Here is a 20440-nt window from a genome sequence, read left to right on the forward strand (position 1 = left end):
AAGCGTGGGAGAAGGGAATCTGGGCATCAGTGAGTGGAGATGGGCAGGGGGAGGAGCCGGAGCAGAGGTGGGTGATGGAACAGGGACATCACAGCCGTGTCCCAAAGGAAGGGTCAGGCAGGACAGATGGGAAGGGCGAAGTGCCACCAGCTCAGGGGAGAACTCACCTCAGAGTTACTTTTAATCAGGGAAAAACACATAAACGGCTCATTCACACCTTTTTCCCTGCTCAGATCATCCAAGCAGCCACATCCCAGCCCATGCTCATCCCGTGGTGCCGATTTCCTGGCACAGGGCCCCGGACACCCCCAGATTTCCCAGCCTGGCTTCCCACCAGCATCCTGCAGGCAGGGAAAAGCCAAGGCTCCAGGCAAGGAGGGATGTGGCCCCAGGGCATCCTCTGCTCTCCAGCCTGTGCCATGAGGGGCTCCATCACCTTGCACAAACCAGTGGGAATCAGCTCCCCAAAAATCCCAAACCTGGCTTGGGCCAGAGCTCACCAGCAGACAGGATCCACACAGGCTTTTCCTCTCCCTCCTGAAATGGGAGTTGGGCTTAAAAATTATGAAATTAGGGACCTCTCCCACCTGCCTTGGGCCACAGGGCCAAGATGTTCCTCTCTATGCCCAAATCCTGGATAAAATGAGTTACAGGGTAAATCACAGCCCAAGTCCAGGATTAGGAGCTGGAAAAAACAACCCCCAGGTGTGAGAGTTGTGTTAAGGAGCAGGAGTTTGCCGTGCTGTCCTGAGCACCCCGAGGGTGAGTTTGGGTTGGAAAAGTGGCTGGGGTGGGAAAAGCTGCCCCTGATCCTACTGGACCTTCAGGGGATGATTCCCAGCGTGGATCTGGCGTCAAACCCAAGAGGTTGGAAACCAAGTGCAGCCCTGCCTGTGCAGCAGTGGGGCTGGGCAGGGATCGAGTGTGTGGGGGAACAGACGGAAGGAGGAGCCGTATGTAACAATTGATTTTCTGCTGTAATTGCTCCCTTTTTCCATCCTCACTGGAAACATTCCAACCCTGGCACAGCGCACCAAAATCCCTACAAAAGATCCCCTCAGGATCACCACCCACACCAGGCTGGCTTCTATCACCCCCCTCACCATTCCCGCCCCAAAACCACCTTCCGGAGGAATCCCCCCCTCTCCCTCTCTAGGAGTCCACGTTTGAGGATTCCGCGGATTTCGAGGCCGCCGGGAGCACAAGGAACGCTCGGGAGCCGCAGTTTGGGGAGGTTCCTGCTCGTTTTGGTCCATTTGGGCTCCTTCCCGGCGTGTCTGGCCCGGCAAACGCGGGGGCGACCCGGGCTGTGCACCCAGAGCCGCTCCGTCCGTGCTCCGGGTGTTTCGGGCCCCGCGGCGGGCGGCTCGGCCCCGCGCGGTGCCACCGAGTCCCTGCTCCGGGCCCGCTGTCCCCGGTGTCGGGATGCGGCCTAATTCCTGCGCAGCGGGTGCCACATGGAGACGGGCTTGCGGAGCGTGGCCAGCATCTGGTTCCAGTGCGTGGTGCCCATGCCGCTGGCCGCGGGCCCGATGAGCACGTGGCCCGTGTTGTCGCCGCGCCCGTCCTCGCCGCTCTCGGCCACCGTCACGCGCAGGGACAGCTCCTGGGGGGCACGGGGCTGTCGTCACCACACACAGACCCCCCGGACACGGGCCCCTGTGCCCTCTCCGAGGGGACCTGCACCCACGAGGCCAACGCATCCACACATCCCAAGCCCAGAAATCGCCACCCAACCTGCTGTACCCCACATACACACGGCCCTCTGTGCCCTCACCCCGTTCAAACCCAGCCCCTGCTGTTGAAACCCCCCCAAGCCCCTACAAACCCACCCTCCTGTTCCCCACATGCCCTAAATCCATGCCCCTGCCCACATACCAAACCATCCCTGTGCACCCTGCTATATCCCAACCCACGTATCCATATCCCTCCCAAGAGTTCCCCACACACATCCCCTCTCCAGCAGCCACTTCCACACATCCACACCTCCCCAAACAGCCCCCACACGTCCACCCCAAACCGGACCCAAACACACACAACCCCCACAGCTCCCAGGATGCCCCCAGAACCCCCAGGAGCTCCCCACTAGTGGGTTTGGGGAGCTTGAGGAGCACTGGGATGTGCCCCCCCCCAGGCTGGGCCAGACCTGGAGCACGATGGCGGGCACGGAGAAGATCATGGCCTCGTTGAACACGGGGTTGGTGTCTCCCCTCTTCACCGCTGTCTTCTTCTTGCTGATCTTCCTCCCGTCCTGCAGCAGGTACACCTTGACGAAGGGATCTGCTCGGGGGGCAGAAGAAGGATCAGTCACACGTGTCCCCAGCCATGTGGACAAAGCAGGGGGACCCTTTTCTGGTGGCCCTCCCCAGCAGGTCTGTCCTCACCGGGAGCCACTCCCGTGGAACAAATGGGACAAACCAGGACAAACGCCACCATGGAGCCCCCCTCACCTGCGGTCACCTTCCCGTTGCTCCACACGAGGTTCTTGGCTTTGACCACCACCACCGTGAGCCGCTCGGCCGTGGGCAGGTAACTCAGGGAGAGCAGGATCTCCCCCACCGTGTCCACCGCCTGCGGGACGCAAAGCCCAGGCTGTCACCCACCAGCCTGTCCCCAAAACCCTGGCTGGGAGATGGGGCACCCCCGGCTCACCTTGTTGGTGTCCTGCAGGTAGAGCCAGGCGTTGAAGGGGCGCGTAGCCAGGTCCAGGTCGGAGAGCTTGAGCTCGGCCACGCCGGTGCTGACGCTGCGCTCGTCCTCGTCGATGCCGAAGACGGAGAAGCGCAGGCTGTTCTCCTCCAGCGCCGCCGGATCCAGCGGCACCGAGAAGCGCTCGTCGAAGGCCACGGAGTAGGCGCTCCTCTGGATCTGCCACGGGAAGGGGGGAGCGCCCTGGCACCCACGGGGCTTGGGGCTGCATCCCTGCTCTGCCCCGTTCCATCGGAATTGCAAAGACATCCCCAGGGCACCCCCCATCCAATGGGATGATTTATTCCTGACCCGACCACAGCAGCTGCTCAGCCACTGGGGTAAAAACCAGGGCTGTGACCTGCCCCAGTGCTCTCAGGTACATCCCACCCCCCTGGGAGCGCGGATGCGCATCCGGCTTGGCCATATCAGGTGTCAGGATTTATGGATAGCAGGTACAACCCCCAGCCCTTCTCCAGGCAGAACCAACTCCTGAACGTGCCCAGTGGGAATGGTGCTGTTTGGCTGATGCTGTCCCTGTGTCACGTCATTCCCTGGGAGCAGAGGCAGCAGCAGCTGCCACGGCTCATCCTGCGGGTGCTGATCCCAAAGAACTGGCCAAGGGAAATTGCTCTAAAGTCATGGATTTTGGGGTGGTTTTTTTTCCCCTACTCCGGCCCTGTTTTAGCATCCAAGATGCCTCACACAAACCAGGGGTTTGTCCCATGGGATGGAAAGCTGCAACCCTGGACAGTGTGGAGCAAAGCAGATCCACCGGCTCCCCAAAGCCACCCAAATCTGGGTGGAGAAGGGACCCCTCTGTGCGGCTGTGTGACCCCAAAGCCTCCCAGGAGAGGGTTCATCTCTCCCAAGGACTCTCTCCTGTCTCAGCCTGCTCCTAACCCTGCTCCATCCCTGGCACGGAGGAGACAGATGTGGCACCTGCCATATCCCCCTTCCCAGTCCGTGCTCTCCCACTGGATACCACCAACCTCCAGAATCCCCAGGGACTCTGAAGTTCCTCTGTGGGAAGAGCAGATTTTACAGCCCTACGGATTTTACAGACTGTCTGTCTGCAGCCCACGCTGTATTTTGGGAGCTCTGGATCAAGCAAAACCAAACAGGAGCTGCTATTTAAAACCCCTCCAGAAGCACTGGAAAAGCTCCGGCTGGGCCTTTATCCGTGGCCTCGGGGCAGCCAAGGAGGTAAATTGTGCTGGTGAATTATAAATAACGATGCTAAATAATAAATATCTCCAGAGCATAAATAAAGAGCCAGAGATCTGGATGGGAAAATGGGCTAAAAGGGCACTGTGGAAATTCTGGAGGCAGCAGCCGGTGTGTGTGGATGGAGCAGCACCTCCAGCCCAGTGGAGAGATGCCTTAGTGGGACGCACATTCCTACTCCTTGCTGGAACATCCTGATTAAATCAAACTGGCTCTGCAAAAAAGGAGCTGCTGGAAGAAAACTGAGGCTCCTGCTTTCCCACAAGCAGCTTTTGAGGCACTTAAAAAGGGAGGGTTTGCCCCAGATCCACCCCTATCAGTGCCGCCACGTGGATTTTCCGCTGCCGCGCAGGGATGGAAAAGCGTTGGGGCTGCTGTGGGAAGGAGAGGGACTGTGGGGACTCGGGACTGTGGGGCCACGACAAGACACCAGCAGCACCTGCCCAGACTGCCACTGGCCCCAAATCCCACCCCAGGCCACTTCCTCCACCTGCCACAGCATCCCCAGGAGCAGGGACAGTCAAGCAGGAAAACTTGCCACCAGCCACGCTCGGAGATGACAGAGTGAGCCCAAATCCCAGCCAAGAGGGAGACATTCCTCCCTCTGCCAGGTTTCTGATGTGCAAACCCCACCTGGGACACCCCCCAAAATCCCATGCCAACCCAGAGCTCGCTGCTCCCACATCCCATCACTGCCTCGGGGAGCTGAGACCCCCCAAAATCCCTTGTCAACCACATCCAGCCTTGAACTCCATGCTCCCAAACCCCACCACTGCCTTGGGAAATGTGGCCAAGGGACGCTGCCACCCAAAATCCCAGGGCAATCCGTGTGCACAGGGGTCTGTGGGGGACGTCCGGGTGGGAATGAAGGGCTCACCCGGGAGATGCCGACGATCTGCTCGGCCGGGAGGAGGCTGATCCGCATGAAGCAGGACTCGAAGCGCGTGTCCTCCTTCTCCAGCAGGTCCTTGCCCTGCAGCAGCGTCACGTGCAGGGCGGTCGCCCTCGCGTCGTACTCCATGGACACCTCCACCTGCCCCACCGTGAAATCCTGCCCGAAGTTGTTCCCGATGGACGAGATGGAGTTGAGGGAGTCGGCCGAGATGGATTTCCGCAGGGGGCCGCAGTGGGCCAGGCCCAGGTCTCTGCCCATCAGCTCCAGGCTGCCCAGCTCCTGGATGCTCTCCAAGGTGTCCTCTGCCCTCAGGCTGCTCTTGCGGGACGAAGAGCTCCGACCTGGCGCCCGCTGCGAGCCCGGGGCCAGCCCTCGCTGCCAGGGGAAGGAAAGCAGGCGCTGCCATCCATCCCATCCCTCCGTGCGGAGCCGGACAGCTGGGCTTCTCCTTGGATGCATCCCGGCCCCCGCCTGGCCTCAAGCTGCCGCGGCAGCGAGCCCGGAGCTTCCCGCAGCTCCCAGCTCCAGCGATCCCCCCAAAAGCTCCGGCAGCACCAGGTCGCTGCCTGCGGCCGTTCCCCTGCGCGAGGGGATCCAGGAGAGATTCCCAGCCCTCCAGCGTCCCGCGTGCTGCAAAGGGAAAGAGGCGAACCCGACTTCCCCCCCTCACCTTGCTCCTGATGTCCGGACACGCCGCTCCGTACTTCTGCTCCAGGTACCGGTAGTCATAGTTGGGGAAGGGGGAAGGGGCCGGGTAGCTCCCGGAGCGCCAGAGCTTCCACAGGTTGATGGCTGCGATTCCCAGCAGCGCCAGGGCGCCGGCGGCGTAGAGCCCGATCTCCCAGCGCGGCGGGCTGGAGGCCGCTGCAGGGACAGGGGGCTCCGTGAGCCGCTCACAGCCCCGGGAGCGCGCCTGCTTCAGCCTCGGCTGCTGCCGCGCCGCGACCCCGGCTCCGAGCTCCGAGGATGGGATGGGATGGGCTCGGATAAACCGCAGCTCCCCCCCGGGCTCTGCAAACGGGCCGGGCAGAGGCTCTGCCAGCCAAAGAATGCCAGCCCTGCCTTGGCTTCCCCGGGAGGTGAAGTTCTGCGTCCCAGCCCCGCTTCCCAACGAGTGGCTGTGCCACTCCCGAGGTGCCGGGGGGTCCCTTTGCCAGCCGCGGCTCTGTCCCACGGACAGACGTGCCCGGCGCACATCTGCATCGTCCTCGGCCCCGCGGGACAGCCCCCGCTGCTGCCCGGGGATGCCAGGGAAAGCCGGGAGCAGGGAAAAGCCAAACGAGAAGCTGTCGGGAACGGGCAGAGCCCCGCGGGTGCCGCCGGAGCGAGCGGGGAGGGAGCGCCGGGCTCGGTTCCTGCTGCATTGCACCAGCCTCCATCACTCCCGCGCCGAACCGGCACCAGCCGCTCCGTGCGACACAGAAAAAGGGGGAAAGAGAGGATTTCTCATCCCGGAGCGCTGCCGGGGAGTCCTCCGGCATCATCACGCCGCAGCGCTCCCTCCTTCGGAGCCGGAAAAAGCCCAAAGCCAGGCTGAACTCCCACATCGCATCCGAGCGCAGGGACAACCTGCTGCTCCCCGCAGCCCTCCTCCAGCGGGAACTGCGGAAGGAACTGAGTATTCGCATCCAAAGCACCTGCTTTGGATCCGGGAGCAGCCCGCAGGGATCTCCCGGGTTAAACATTGGGGTGGGACCCGGGTCCTGCTGCCTCCACCCCGGCACAAACCCCTCAAGGGCTCTGCTTTATCCCTGCGTCCCGGCTAATGATGCTGTAGGAAGCAGCTGGAGGCTCCCCGTGCCAGAGCTCCCAGGCTCCTGCTATGCCGGAGAGGCAAAACCGGGAATAAAATTGGGAATAAAAATAAAAATAGCAGAATAATCTTTTACTGGCTCCTACCTCTGAGTAACTCCAAGTGCAAATCCCAGCTGAGCTGGAACCTGCTTCCCCCTCATTCCTGCCCGTTTCCGAGGGCTGAGCTCTCATGTTGGAAAACTTGGAGGTTTTAAGGGTTTTACCCTTGTTTTAGGAAACAAAACCCCGCGGGCGCATGGAGCAGAGGGTTCTCCCCATGGGAAGCAGCAAGGACCAGCCATCCCTTCCCCCCGAAAAACCTCGGTGTGAGCGCCAGCAGCTCTGCCCCAAACCCTTCCCGGGCTCCCTGGGGAGGACTCACCACTGAAGCGGGATCTGCTTACGTGCCCCGTGTCCATGGCAAACGCTCCCGGCGAGCGGGACAGCCTGGAATGAGCGAGACACCGCGTTAGGATGAAGGGGAAGAACCCGAAAAGGGAATGCCTTGTGATTTTCCAGCAGGGACGCTCCATCACTGCTCCCCCTCCATCGCTGCCGGCCTTGGCTCCCCTTCCAGGCGCTGAGCAAACGCTCTGGAGCCTCTGAGCCACCGGCAGGAGCTGAAGGGGGGACAGGAACCCTCGGGAAGGGGCAGAGCCGCTCCATTTACCTCGGGAGCGTTTAACAAGCGACATTCCCAACCCCTCTGTGTGCGTGGACATCTCCCCTCCAGGACCCCTCAAAGCCCTTTGCTGCTTTTCCAGCTGAAACCTTCCTTTGCCTCCTGCAGTTTCCCAGCCTCTCCCGAGGGGTGCCCTGGCCCCAGCCGAGGGGGGCAGCCCCATTCCCCCATTTTGGGGTCACTGCGGGGTTTAGGGGATGCTGTTGCCCAGGAATCAGCTCCTGCAGCGGGAAAGCTGCGTCGCCTTCCCCTCCCCCGACAGGGCTTTTCCCAGTCGAGTCCAAAGGAAGCTGCTCTGCCAGGCAGATCCCAGCACAGGCAGCACGGATGCTGAGGGGGATTTATCCAAGCCAGCTGTTCCTGCTATGAGAAGGGGGTTTGGAATCCCCAAAAACACCCAACAAGGAAATCCAACGGGAACTGACCAGCACCCCCTGTTCCCTGGCATCCCTGCTGGGGGATCACAGACCACGGGGAGCTGGTGGGATCCCACAGACCCCCACGGGGACACAACCTCAGCACTGCACCTAAAGCCCCACACACGTCCCTCAGAGCCCCTCAGCCTCTCCCCAGAATTCCCAAAGCCCACTCGTGGAGCTGGGTCCACCTTGGACAGATGATCCCACAATATCTGGGCCCCAAATTCCAGCTCTCCTCGGGTGCTCAGAGCCTCAGGCACTGCGGGAGGCGATCAACTCTCCCCCCCCAAACCATCCAGGCTTGGATTTTAAAGGGCAAAAGTGGGAATTTCACGACACGGAATATCACCTGTGCTGGCCTGGCCCCCTCTGCAGGGGCACACAGCCCATCCTTGGGGTAACAGGAGGAGGGGGAGCCCTAATGTCACCCGAAGTGACAGCGATGCTGGGATGGGGCTGGGAGGTGCCCAGCTCCTCCCCGCCCTCCTCCCTCTGGCACAGATCCCCCTGTGCAATGGATAAAACAGTCCCATCCTGGCTGGGCTCGTGTCCCGGGCTGAGCTCAGCTCAAGGCACACTTTGCTGTTTAGTGCTGAAAATTGACATCTCAACAGACCAACGTGACAGAGATTTACCCTAAACTGCCTCTTTTCACGCCCTGAAAAGCTCCTGTACCCAAGCAAGGGGCTCTGTTCCTCTCCCTGCTTCCCAATTATTTTTAATATGAAAATAGCAAAGTTTTCAGGACCAGCTTTCCCTGCAGGAGGACAAACATCCCCTTTAAACCCCCTCCATCTCTTCCCAATTTCTTCTGGAAATTAGAAGGAATTTCTGATTTTTCCTTTCTTTCAGAGCTTCCACCCCCAAAACCTCCCTCTCTAATGAGCTCTAAGCAGCAAGTCAAGCAGATTTCCAAGGCATCACCACGAAAGAGACTGCGGTGCTCAGCACTGGGATGAAACCCAGAGGTATTTTCCTATTAGGAGAGCAGCATCAATCTCCCCTGAGCGAGGAAACGGGGGTGGAGGAGCTCGGGGAACGATTTATGGCGCTTTTTTTTGTTAACTAAGCTCTTCCCCGGAGCGTTGCATGGAGCTGCTCCGACATCCCCCTGACCTGCTGCTCAAATCCCTGGGAAATCAAGCCTGAGGCATTGGGAAGGGAACAGGCACCGCTCTCCCACTGCTGGCAGCACAGGGATAGATGGATTTTTCACCCACAGACCTCAAGATCAGGCTGCAGAGCCCTGGTTTGGGGTGCAGAGACAAAGAATGGGGGGCAGAGTCCCAGGTTTGGGGCGCAGAGCCCTCTCCATCCATCCCAATACCCCAACGCAGGCTCATTTTCCTCGGGAGCTGCTGCAGAGCTCAGCTCCCTTTTCCCTGCTTGGAGGGACAATAAAACAGCATCAAAGCCACCTGTCCCCCCTGGAAAAGGGGGTCCCCCAGCCTTCAGGGGGTTGTCACCTCGCTGCTGCCAAGGCCCCAGGCACAGCAACCCCAATTGCTGGACCCAGAGCACCGGGACCAACCTGGCTACGACCCCTCCGAGCACGCTGCAGTCCCCAAACGTCCCGATCCAGGTTCCAGCGATGTCCCTGCTCATCCTCCCTCCCTGTCCTGCCCCAGACACCCGTGCCCGGTGTGCCGAGCCCGGCCTAAACGCAGCTCGGCGGCGAGGCCGGTCCCGCAGCGCTGCTGGGCCCCTTCCAGCCCTGTCCTGCCCCCTCCGGCCCCCGGCCTCCATCCGCAGGGCACAGAAGCGGGATGCAGTCTGCTCCCGGCACGAATAAAGACGCATCCCAAACTTGCCAAAACAGAAGGATTTGGGCTCTGCTCTCCCCCAGCGCCCTCCCCAGCCCCCCGCAGGGCACACGTCCCACCCACGGGCACCCAAAGCGGCGCCCCCCGCGCTTTACCTGGACAGGTACAAATCCTCAGGGACCTGCGGGGAGCGCGGGGACCCCCGGGCGGCCCCGGCATCCGCCGAGCTGCGTCCGCTCCCGGGGCGGGGGGGAAGCTGCGAGCCCCGGGGCCCGCCCGGCCGGCGGTGGGGACCGGGCAGAGCCCCCCGCGCCGCCCGGGGGTCCCCGAGCCCAACCCCGGGATCCACGGATCTCCCCACCCCCGGGGAGCGGGCAGAGCCCCCCGCGGCTGCCCGGGGGTCTCTGCGGCTCCGGAGCCCAGCCCCGGGATCCGGGATGTCCCCCCCACGGCCGGGATGCTTCCCGGCGGTGCGGGACCGGGAGCGGCTCCGCTCCCTCGCCCAGCCCAGCCCGGGGCGGAGCCGCCGCTCATCCGTGCCATGAGCTGGGCGGTCTCTGCGCTCGCCAGACCCTCCCCGGGGCTCGGCTCGGCCCAGCCCGAACCCCCCGGCAGAGCCTGCGGACCCCGGGGGTCTCTCGCTCTGGTTTGCCTCCCAGGCTCCCAGCTTTCCTGAGGTAGTCGCCATAAAAAACCCTCAACGAAATTCACCCCAAACCCTGCAAACGCACCCCAAATCCCAGCCAGGAGTGAGGAGGATAACGCCAGGCCCCTCACCCCACACCAGAGACCCTCTGCTGTGCGCTTGGCCATAGCAGCCTCCCCCAAATCCCCCAATGCCACTTCCCAGGGACTCCCTGGTCCATCCCACCGCATCTCTGCATCTCCAGCTGCTCCTCCTCACGGGCCCTCAGGAGCGTTTCGCTGCATGGGGCCCCACATGCCCTCCCCTTGTCCCTCAAAGGGCGCAGAGCCCCTTGGGGTCTCTGGATCACCACCCCAAACGGAATCCTTGGGTTCTCCCTTGTCCCAGACAGCTTGTTCCAGCTGTGTATCCCTCCTAGGGCCATCCAGAAAGGTCTTGCCTTTGGATGCTCCTAAGAAAACCCATCAGATCCTCTCCCTCTGTACCAAGAGGTGGAATCTTTTGGGATCTGGCCCCAAAAGCTCCTCATGCAGTTTGGCTCCACGCCACCCACAGCCTGACACCGTGACCATCGGAAAAACTGTGCCTACACACCTTTCCAGGGGATCTTCCCTTTCCCTGCCTTCGTATCCATGGCTTCAGCCACCTGACCTCACAGGCCAGGCGACTTCCAGGGCAGCACGGAGCAATTTCAGACAGCAGGAGAAACACTTCGCTTGGAGGAAACGGAATAATTGGGATTTTGTGGGGAGAAAACACCCACACACGCTGAGCAGAGGTGGGGTCAGGAGCCATGGAGCAGTGTGACATTCCAGAGGGACCTGCAATTCCCAGGAACACCCACCACATCCAGCCACAGGGGCCAGCTCAACCCTGGCTGCAGGCTCCCTGCTCTGCACTGGGAGATGCTCCCGTGATCTTCCTGGTAGGAAGCTCACTTTCAGGGAGGAAACAGCAAGTTTTGACTGTACCAAAAACTGGGCGGGAGAGCTGCCTCATCCTGCAGCCAAGGCTCCTTTCCATGGGGCTTCCTGGCTCTCCCCTGGGCACAGCTGGAAAAGAGCAGGCCATGATCCTTCCCCAGGGATGTGGCAGGCTGTCCCTCTGCAGCACTGCCCGGGACCCAGCACCCTCCTGCTTGCAGGGCACCTCGGGGCTCACCACTCCAGACTCTGGGCAAAAGTGACTCCCAGGGCTGTTCCAGACGGGATGGGATCAGGCTGAGGTTTGGAACTGTCCGAATGCCCCAGCTGGGCACCGGGATTCCTCCAGCCTCACACAGACACCAACCCTCCTATTGAAAACCCCTCCTTTTTAAAGCCAGCACTTACCTTTGGCCAAGCTCTCCGTGAAATCAGGGTGACCACAGGTGGGACACCTGTTCCAGGTGAGTCGGACACCCCAGTGTGCGGGAGCAGGAGCCCTCCACCTCTGCCCTCTCCGCAGGGAGGGTCCCATTTCAGGCCACGCCAAATGTTATTCCCACGAGGACTCTCGGCTTCCTTCCACCTCCTCACGACGAGGCTGCTTTGAGCACTGCCTCAAGACGATCACAAAGGATTCCTAAATCCAGGCGAGTTTGTGACTGCCAGAGCCCCTTTTTCCCTGAAAACCTGGACACACACCTTACCTCAAGGCCCAGCATCCGTGCACCCATCCCATGTGCTGGAGGGGGCACCGCCCGACCCCCTTGGGCCCCGGCTCCATGTGTGAGGTGACAAGAGAGGACCCATGTCCCAAAGGACAAACCAGCACACAGAACTAAATGGGCAGGATCCAGACTATCCCTGGGATCCCTTGGATGCAGACAGATGAGCCAGTGGTTCATGTGTGAGGCCAAATCTCCCGGATCCTTCTGGATATTCCTCACCAGGTGTTGCCAGTGCAGGTAAGCGGCCCTTTGGCGGGAGGGGGGTGCAGGGACAAGTCCCCCCAGGTCACCTGGCCACCCCCCCAGCTGGCGATTCCCAACTTCCAGACTGCCCGTTGCCCACTTTTTATGAGTGGAAAGCATTTGGGACACTAAAGCTGGGAATGCTGGCTGCCATCCCCACACAAGACCAAGCAGGATTAAAACCCAGCTGTGTGCTGGGCAGCAAGTCTGCAAGCTCCTGCCACCTCAGAAGCTTGGGGTTGCACTCTTGGAGCTGTACTGTGGTGTGTGTCTCATTTTCTTCTGGATAAACCCTTCCCTGGAAAACAGCCAGATTGGATTAAGCAGGGACAGGGTGACGTCGGTGCCAAGGACAGCGACGTGAGGGCTCGGAGCGGAGGATACAGAATCCACGTGGATGAGTGGAGCTCTCACATTTTGGAAAAATGAGCTGGGGAAACAAAGCAGCCCAGGCTTCCCATTCCCCTTCCAGGATGCTGAGTCACCAGCAGAAACACTGCCTGGCTCAGGATGCTCCCTGGCTGGGCTGTGCCAGGGACGTGTGGTGTGACACTGCAGGGAACAGCTTTCCCAGAGACCCCTCACTCTGGAGCCATCCCAGGAGGAATGGGGCAGCGACAAAGGGTGGCAGAGCCTGATGTGCCCCTGTCAGACCCCGGAGAAAACCCCCCCAGGTGGGGACACAAACCCAGCTGAGGACAAAGCAGGGAACCCCAGACCGACAGGACACTCCCAGTTTCTGCTTGTGACACATTTTACTCCGCAGAGCGAAGGCAGGTTGACCTTTCTCACTTCACCTTCCCTTACATTTAAGAGATGACCGAGACTAAAAGAGAAATTAAAAATAAGAGCTAAGGAGAAGTTGCCTGTCCCCCCAGAGCTGGGACACACCAGCCGAGTGCCGCAGGCCGCTCCGGGACGCTGGAAGCCGGCGGGATGCCCTGCGGAGGGGCTGGAACAGCAGCGTGCTGTGGTACATCCTGTGCAAGGAACGCAGCGTGGCCACAGGCCCCTGTGTACCCGCGGCCATCTCGCTCAACCCTTCACCCAAGCCTCCTCCGCAGCTCCAGGTAGTTCCAGCAGGAAGAACAGCATTCATTTCCCGTGCCTGGTCTCTGTACGCTCCAAAACAAGTGTTCCTAGTGCCCCAGCGCCCCACGGAGCTCTCAGTTCCCTGGGAATGCAGCAGCAGATCCCTGTGTGCCGTGCTCTGAGCCCCCTGCCTCCACACCTGGTTCCGAGGAAGACGCGCAGCACCCGGTGAGGGCCCCGCCCCGTGCGCGGGGTCGGCGCTGACCTCCCTCCACACCGACTTCCTCTGGCCCTGCCCAGGTGGCACGAGGAGAGGGGGGGCTGTGTCAGTGCCATCCTCCCCGAGAGGATTCCCACACGCCGGAACGCTAACAGTGACAATTAGGAGTTAGGTAGGATAAGGTTGGGACCGCGCACCAGGCCCGCTCGGGCACCGCGAGTTCCTGTCAGCCGCGCGTCCGCGCTCAGAGCTTCCTCTCGCGGAGTTTGTCCCCGCTGGGCTCATCCAGCAGGGCCGAGTGTCCATCCCCGTTGCTCAGGCATTTGTCCCTCTCGTGCCTGTGCTCCTGCTTCTGCCGCCGGATCTCCTTGTACCGCAGGGTGATGTCCCTGCAACACACACAGCACACCATTCCAGCCCGCAGGAAGAACGGCACGGCAACCTGCTCTGCACCAGGCTTCCTGGGATAACAACTCACTGGAGCCCCTGGCTGGGCGTTTCTGCAGCTGCTGATGGCACTGATTCACGGGCAGTTCGTGTTTCTGGCTGGTGGCTTGGCTCTTCCCACCTCTGCCACAGCACAGCAGCCAATCCTGCAGGAGCAGCCACTGCCGCCCCTCCACACACCACTGCACTTCAATCAATCATGGAAGGATTTGGGTTGAAAGGGGTCTTAAAGCCCATCCAGTGCCACCCCCTGCCATGGGCAGGGACACCTTCCACTGGCCCAGGCTGCTCCAAGCCCCGTCCAACCTGGCCTTGGACACTTCCAGGGATCCAGGGGCAGCCACAGCTTCCCTGGGCACCCTGTGCCAGGGCCTCACCACCCTCACAGGGAAAAAGTTTTTCCCCACACCCCATCTAACCCTGCCCTCTGGCAGTGTGAAGCCATTCCCCCTTGTCCTATTCCTCCAGTCCCTGACATGCAGAGTCCCTCTCCAGCTTCCTTGTGGGCCCCTTCCAATACTGGAAGGCTGCTAACTCCTGAGGGCCTGTGCAGCTGCTTTCCGTGATCCAGACAGGAAACTGCCAGGACCAGGCCCTGTTTATTTCAGGACTTGCACCCACCCAGGAGAGCTGTGCTCTCTCCCCAGGCAGTCCCGGGGAGCATGTTTGAGGATGGGGGTTGAACAAATTCCCCCTAAAGCCTTGGCCAGCCCCAAATGCAGCCCCACTCACCGAATGAAGAAGCGCCAGGCTGTCCAGGTGAGCACCAGGATAATCCCCAGGATCCAGCACTGGGTGATGTAGAAGGGCAGGGAGAGGGTGAGCGTGTAGGGATCGTACTTGACAACGATCAGGAACTCCGTGGCAGTAATAGCAGCAACCAGCCAGGCCTGCTGGCCCAGCTTCTTGTGGAACTTCCTGCAGGAGAAACACAGACAAAACCATCTCATTGCTGTCAAGTTAGGGATGTGGAGAAATCTGCACAAAAAGACAGCTGGGGCAGTGATTTCACTCAGCTTTGCACAGTCCTACAAGCCTAGTTCAGATCACACATGCACTAAGGCTCTGCAGGATGACACTTGCACGATGGTGTTACTTCAGTTTCCTCGCAGAGGCTCTAAAAGCAAGCAAAGTTAAACTTCATCACCACACAATGGAGGGAAGCGTCCCCATTCCCAGGTAAATCCACATGAAACGATTCTCTGAGCAGCCTGAGACCAGCTGATGTTCAGGGTATGGCTCCAAGCAGGAGCTTCTCACACACGAGGCCCAGAGCTGTCTTTGACACCAATGTGTAGCTCAAGCTACACCAAACCATCCAAATACCCCGAGAAAAAGCACGGAATAAATCGAGTGTAGGTGATTGCTGACGCAGAGGGGATGAGTGCATTCCTTCTTAAAAGGTATCCTGCCTGGATCAGCTCGGATGAAAGGGCTGCAGAAACTGCTCCAGGTGGTGACAGATTAAATAGGCAGAGACCAGCCCTAACTCACAGGCAGGGAGATGAAAGGAAGCAGCAGATCTCTCACAGGGAATTCCAGCTGCTGGGATGATGAGGGCAGCTTTCTGCTCTGCTGGACTGCTTCCTCCTCTGCCATCCTTTCCCTGATAACAGAATCAAAGGTAACCCCAACACAAGAGCTGTGCAGCCCCAAGGCAGCTGAGGAAGAGAGCTGGTTTTCTGCCCTAACACTCAGGAAAGAGGTGAAAGGTTTTTCTTGTGATGAAGGAGCTAAAATTCATGGCCTTGATGCAGACTCCCTGGAAGTGACAGGAAGACTCCAAGCAGGAACGTGGGACTAGGGTCAAGTGCTACAGGCTGTTGCATCAAGACATTCCTGGTCAGGAACACTTCACACATCCAGTCCTCGGGAACTCGGGCAGCACATGGATCAGGACGGCAGTGGGGTGTGTGAGGGCTGGAGAAAGCTCCACCCCTCTTCTGGGACTACGGCAATTCCAGGCACTTCACTGTCACCACGCTCAGCCCAAGGCCCTGCAAGCAAAGCCCCAGAACTGCCTGCGGACACTCAGCATCCTGAATGGGAAAAAGAATTCTTCAAGTTGGAATTTCACTGCTTTGCAGACCCAACACTGCAGGGCTGGCTGGAGAGACCTCATCAGTTCATCCCAGACAATCCCATCACCACCAGACAAGGCAGTGAGCCACGTTTCTGTCAAGGAAGGGCAGTGGGATGTTCCAGTCTTTGAGCATTAAGAGTTTCCAAAAGGAAAAGGTCAGCAAGGTTTCCCACTTGATGTAAGCTGGGAGCCTCTGGTACAGCCTGCTCTTCCCAGCAGCTTCTCCCTACAACACCACGGGAAGAATCCTGAAGGATCCTTGGCTTGAAATGATGTGCCAGTGAAGCTGGCAAACGGGGGCAGATCCTCTCTGCCTGGATGGCCTGGAATGCAGGAAGGGATGGCAAAACCCTCTGCGGAGAAGGTACCAGGTAAGAGCTCAGCTCTGCCCTTCTGCAGGAGCAGCCTGATGTCAGCTCTGGGGGGCATCAAGCAGAGCCAGGAAGGCCAGGATGTGGGGGCAGCCACCTCCCCCAGCAGGGAACGTGGCAGGAGGCGGCGGCAGTGCCGGGGGCGCGCAGCTCGGGATGAGCTGCTCCGGCTCGCGGAAGGAACGGCAGCAATTGGAACCAGGGATGAGGCACCGGCGACGGATGGCTCTCCCAAATTCCAGTGTTATGCCACGTGGTGGAGCAGAGGGCAAAGGAGCTTTTCCAACCCCACCACAAGAAGATGAATGGCGCTAAGGAGAGGAGCTCGGCAGCGAGGCAGAGACTCTTCTTACCTGTGAGTTGGAGGCACGTCCCAAACCAGTAGGTCCAACACCAAGGGCAGGGCATCCTGCCCCTGCGGAATGTCCTGAATTCCGACTAAGCAATGTGGGCTGGCCCTTCTTCCCACTTCTAGGAGTCAAAGCCTTGCAAGGGAAACTGATCTTCAGACAATGTTGGAACCCTAAATTCTGAACACAGACACTTTTTTGCGTTGGTCAGCGACAGACAATGAACACCCCTGGAAGCCAGACAGTGCCTTAGGCTGAGGATGTGGGCTCAGGCAGGTTGTGACATTAAAAGAAAAGGTGATTTTGAGAACAAAGCTTTCTCAGCTCTCACATGGTCTGCAGAAACAAAAGCAGCGAGGACAAATATGATGCTGAGGTGGGAACAGTCTCAAGTACATGCACTGCTGTGTGTGGTGCTTCACCTGCAGCACATCCTTCTACTGAGGGCCTCTGACCTGCAAGAGGATACCAGGAGAGCTCCGGAGGGCCAGGGGGAAGACAGCTCAAGGAAAGAAGTGCCTTTAAGAATCACATTTTTTAGTCTGGGCCCTGATGTCCGCAGAGGGCACATCCAAGGACTGCAGTTCCTGGCTCTCGGTCTGGAATCGGAGCACGGAGCTCCTCTGCCCACGAGCCAGTGGCACTCCAGCTCATTTCCACACTCCCTTCTCCACAGAGAGATCATTTACCAGACACTGAGGTTAACACAGTGCACACACAATGCCCTTAACAACAGCTGCTCTCTGACCGGGGGCAGTGAGAGTGGTACCTCCAAAAAAAAGGAACACGAAGCGGGATGCTTTGGGATTAGGCCTTTTTTGTCCCTGACAAGCTGAACTAGTGCCCGAGATGGATGCCAGCAAGCTGGAGCAAGTTCAAAACAAAGCACGTGGAGCCCGACATGGGAAGTACAGAGAGGTGGGGCTTACGGGTCGTCCATGAAGTCGTAGATCTCCCTCATGGCCACTCCTCCCACGTTGACAAAAAACACGAGGCGTAGCAGCACCAAGTAGTGTTCGGGGGGCATCCACAGCACGAACTTCAGGTAAAACGTGTTCAGCTCTGCCAACAAAAACTGGGAGAAAGGACACGTGGACTACATTTGGAAAACGCCAGTGGATGAAGCCTGGAATGCCCCTCTCTCCCTGCAGGGCTCCCCCTGCCCATTTCTCAGCCCTGCTCAGCATCACTGAGTGAACCACCAGCACCAACCCAAAAAAACCAACTGGGTTTTTAAACATTTCCTCTACGTTGGAAGAGGCACCAAAAACAGCTGCACAAGCAGTACCCTCAAATTTCAAACATGTTTGTGAACTTCAAAGAAAGAGCCTGAAGTACCAGCAGAAGCACTGAGGACAGATCCCAAAAGCACAGCTTTTCCTTTCCCTGTCCTTTAAAACCCACCATAACAAGAGGCACGAGCTGCACATCCTGGGGGGCTGGGCTGGGTTGTTTTGTCTCAGTTATGCAAACTCACCCTGAAAGCCAACTCGGGAAAGTTGATTATAAATCAAGAGCAAAATGTTCTCTCAAGCAGCTGCCCTGGCAATGTGCTTAAGGGAGCAGAGAGACACCAGAGTGTCACTTCAAAAGAAGTGATAACAAAGGGCATTAAGCATTGCTTAAGCCCAAGGAGCGAGCCAGAACCTGAAGCTGCTTAGAACCTGTCAGCTGAAGCTGGGATGTGCTGAAAGAAACATAATCCCGCAGTCCAGTATAAATTCACTGGGATCTCTGTTGCAGCAGCACCTCAACCCCAATTTCTTCAGGGTGCAACCAGCAACCTTTTGGGGAAACATCTGTTTTATTTACACTCAGTCACTGCTCCCACAAAGCAGGCCTGGCGTGCCACATGAGCTTGGCCGATGTGTCCTGCAGCAGGAAGCAGGTGCTGGGAGCTTGTTCTGGCAAACACAGAGTTCTGTCCTGTGCCACGGAACCTGGATCATGCCCAGTGCCTCTGGATCACCCCAAGTGTCACGGGGATGGGTTTAATTCAATTTCACAGCTGCTGGGTTGAAATAAGTTTGAGTTGCTCAGAGCAGAGCCAAGTGACATCCCACGGACGGCACAAAGGCCGAAGTCCCCTGGCTGGCAAAGGGGCAGGAGTGGGGAAAAAGGCATTTAAACTGCCCAGTTCACCCTCCCTATCAGTGTCACGTGGGTGACAAGTTCTGTTCCACAGGCACAGGTACGAATTTCAGACGCTGCACTCCCAGCATGAAACAATTCCACCCCCTCAGGCGCTGTGTGTGCAGTGAAATATTTAAAAAATGAAAAATCCAGGAGAACTGATTATTTAGGCAGATCTGTGCTTCAGGAGTGAGCTCACAGGAGCCCGAGGCCTTGGATACAGCCCTTTCCAGCTGTAACGTGACCCGTACCTGCATAAAACCAAGGGATTTGAGCTGCTTTCACCCACAGTCGATGCTTTGGGGAGCAGCAAATTGCTGAAAACCCAGAGATCCCACTTTATATCGCTCCCATTGCCAGCAACAGTGTTCAGCAAGCAAGGACAACCCTTCCTGCAATGAATCTGTCACCTGTCCCAGAGACACGGACACAGCTCTGCGGGACTGGGAAGGGATTCCTCCCGGCCTCAGCTTCAGGAACATCCCCAGAGCTGCAGCCTGAGTTACAGGAGCTGGAACCAGGGCACAGGAGCGCCAGAGAGGTGTCCTCACCACGAAGATGATGCCGCAGACTGCGAGCCACCTGCGCAGGCTGGAGGCCGGCTTCCACTCGAACTTCACCCAGCTGTACGGGGTGAACTGGAACACGATCCTCTTCATCTTGCCTCTGGAAAAGAGCAAAATAACCACTGCAGCTTGAAGGGAAGGCAAGAGGCATCTGCCAGCGCTTCCACTTGAGACACCAGTTCAGATATGCAAAACGCCTCCGCTTACTCCATTAAAATCACAACTTAATGAGATTAGCTCTGAGCTTGTTATTTCAATTATCAATTTAAGCTTTAATATAGTACACCCCGTGTTGTAAGCAGTTCTGCTCTGCTCAGCAAAGACACTACACAGCACGACGGGGCATTACTGGTACACGACTACAAGGGATTTATTAAATTTTAATTCCCAGCGTCCCAGTTCCCGTGAAGTTCTGGTTACTAGGGAATGCAGAAAGACCAAACAGAACCTTGCTGTGAATGGGAGTAGGATGCCAGCTGGGATTCCCGCACCTCCTTAAACCATTTCATTAAATAAGCTCACTTCCATCGGGCAATGCCTGGGACACACAGGTGTATTTCCAGCAATGCCATCCACAAGGTGAATAAAACTCTCAAACAAACCTCCCTGCAGCAGTAAGTCACTGGATCCTGGAGTCACCTGAACACCCAGGAATTCTTTAATCCACATTAACCCACGCGGAACAACCAAGCTCTTGAAGAGGAGCCCAACCTTTGTGTTGTTCCCTCCTCCCCAGCTTACTTGTAGGTCGGAATGTTCCAGAGTCCTTGCCACTTGTAGGTTTTCAAGGAAAGCCAGGACAGGGTCTTCATCCCGCAGTAAATTCCTAACCCGTTACATAAGATCACATCCATTATCCACTGGAAGGAGAAACACACCAGTGATGCTGGGGAAGGAACACTAGAGCATGGGTCCAAGGAGTGGGACAGAATGTTAATTCCACGGATTTTCTGAAGGCTAAATAGCTTGGCTTGGTGTCTCTAATAATGCACTGACTTTTGTAAACACAACCACGGAGCAAATCATTCCAAGCTTGGGTCTTTCCCAAAATCCATCCAAACACAGACCCAGAGCTGTGTGCCCTGACTGCAGGGAACTCTGATCGCCCTGGCACCAACTTAAACCTCACAGGAAAATAAAGCATAATTTTAAAAGGGTGTCCCTTGAAGCTCACACCAAGTTTTGCCTTCCTCTGAATTTCAGACTTTAAGCTTTGCACCAGAAGCCAAT

General features: G+C 58.4%; 2 protein-coding genes across 4 annotated transcripts in view; both read right to left on the reverse strand.

Moving 5' to 3' along the window:
* Positions 1-958: 958 nt before the first annotated feature.
* SYT12 (synaptotagmin 12) lies at positions 959-9997 on the reverse strand. The gene is made up of 8 exons (XM_042021215.1): positions 9624-9997; positions 6987-7051; positions 5481-5674; positions 4793-5185; positions 2653-2868; positions 2451-2571; positions 2147-2280; positions 959-1606 (listed from the first exon to the last, which is right to left on the reverse strand). The coding sequence occupies exons 2-8, from the start codon at positions 7021-7023 to the stop codon at positions 1433-1435; spliced, it is 1269 nt and encodes a 422-aa protein (XP_041877149.1). The 5' UTR covers positions 7024-7051; positions 9624-9997; the 3' UTR covers positions 959-1432.
* A 2747-nt stretch (positions 9998-12744) lies between these two features.
* The window catches only part of PTDSS2 (phosphatidylserine synthase 2), a 28812-nt gene continuing 21116 nt past the window's right edge, over positions 12745-20440 (reverse strand). For all 3 annotated transcript variants that reach the window (XM_042021219.1, XM_042021220.1, XM_042021221.1), the window contains 5 exons: positions 19952-20070; positions 19196-19310; positions 17441-17586; positions 14440-14625; positions 12745-13649 (listed from right to left, as the gene is read on the reverse strand). In XM_042021219.1, coding sequence (XP_041877153.1) covers positions 13505-13649; positions 14440-14625; positions 17441-17586; positions 19196-19310; positions 19952-20070 — 711 coding nt within the window. In that variant the 3' untranslated portion in view covers positions 12745-13504. The remainder of the gene's footprint in view (positions 13650-14439; positions 14626-17440; positions 17587-19195; positions 19311-19951; positions 20071-20440) is intronic.

The sequence above is a fragment of the Corvus kubaryi genome, unplaced genomic scaffold, assembly GCF_017639235.1.
Source record: "Corvus kubaryi isolate FWS band 111438036 unplaced genomic scaffold, C.kubaryi_AGA036_p1.0 37130, whole genome shotgun sequence".
NCBI lineage: Eukaryota > Metazoa > Chordata > Aves > Passeriformes > Corvidae > Corvus > Corvus kubaryi.

Coding starts and splice junctions, on each gene's coding strand:
- SYT12 (XM_042021215.1), bottom strand. CDS start 7,023: ATGGACACGGGGCACGTAAGCAGATCCCGCTTCAGTG. Junction 5,186..5,480: donor GTCCGGACATCAGGAGCAAG/GTGAGGGGGGGA, acceptor TTCCCCTGGCAG/CGAGGGCTGGCCCCGGGCTC. Junction 2,869..4,792: donor AGATCGTCGGCATCTCCCGG/GTGAGCCCTTCA, acceptor TTCCCGTGGCAG/ATCCAGAGGAGCGCCTACTC.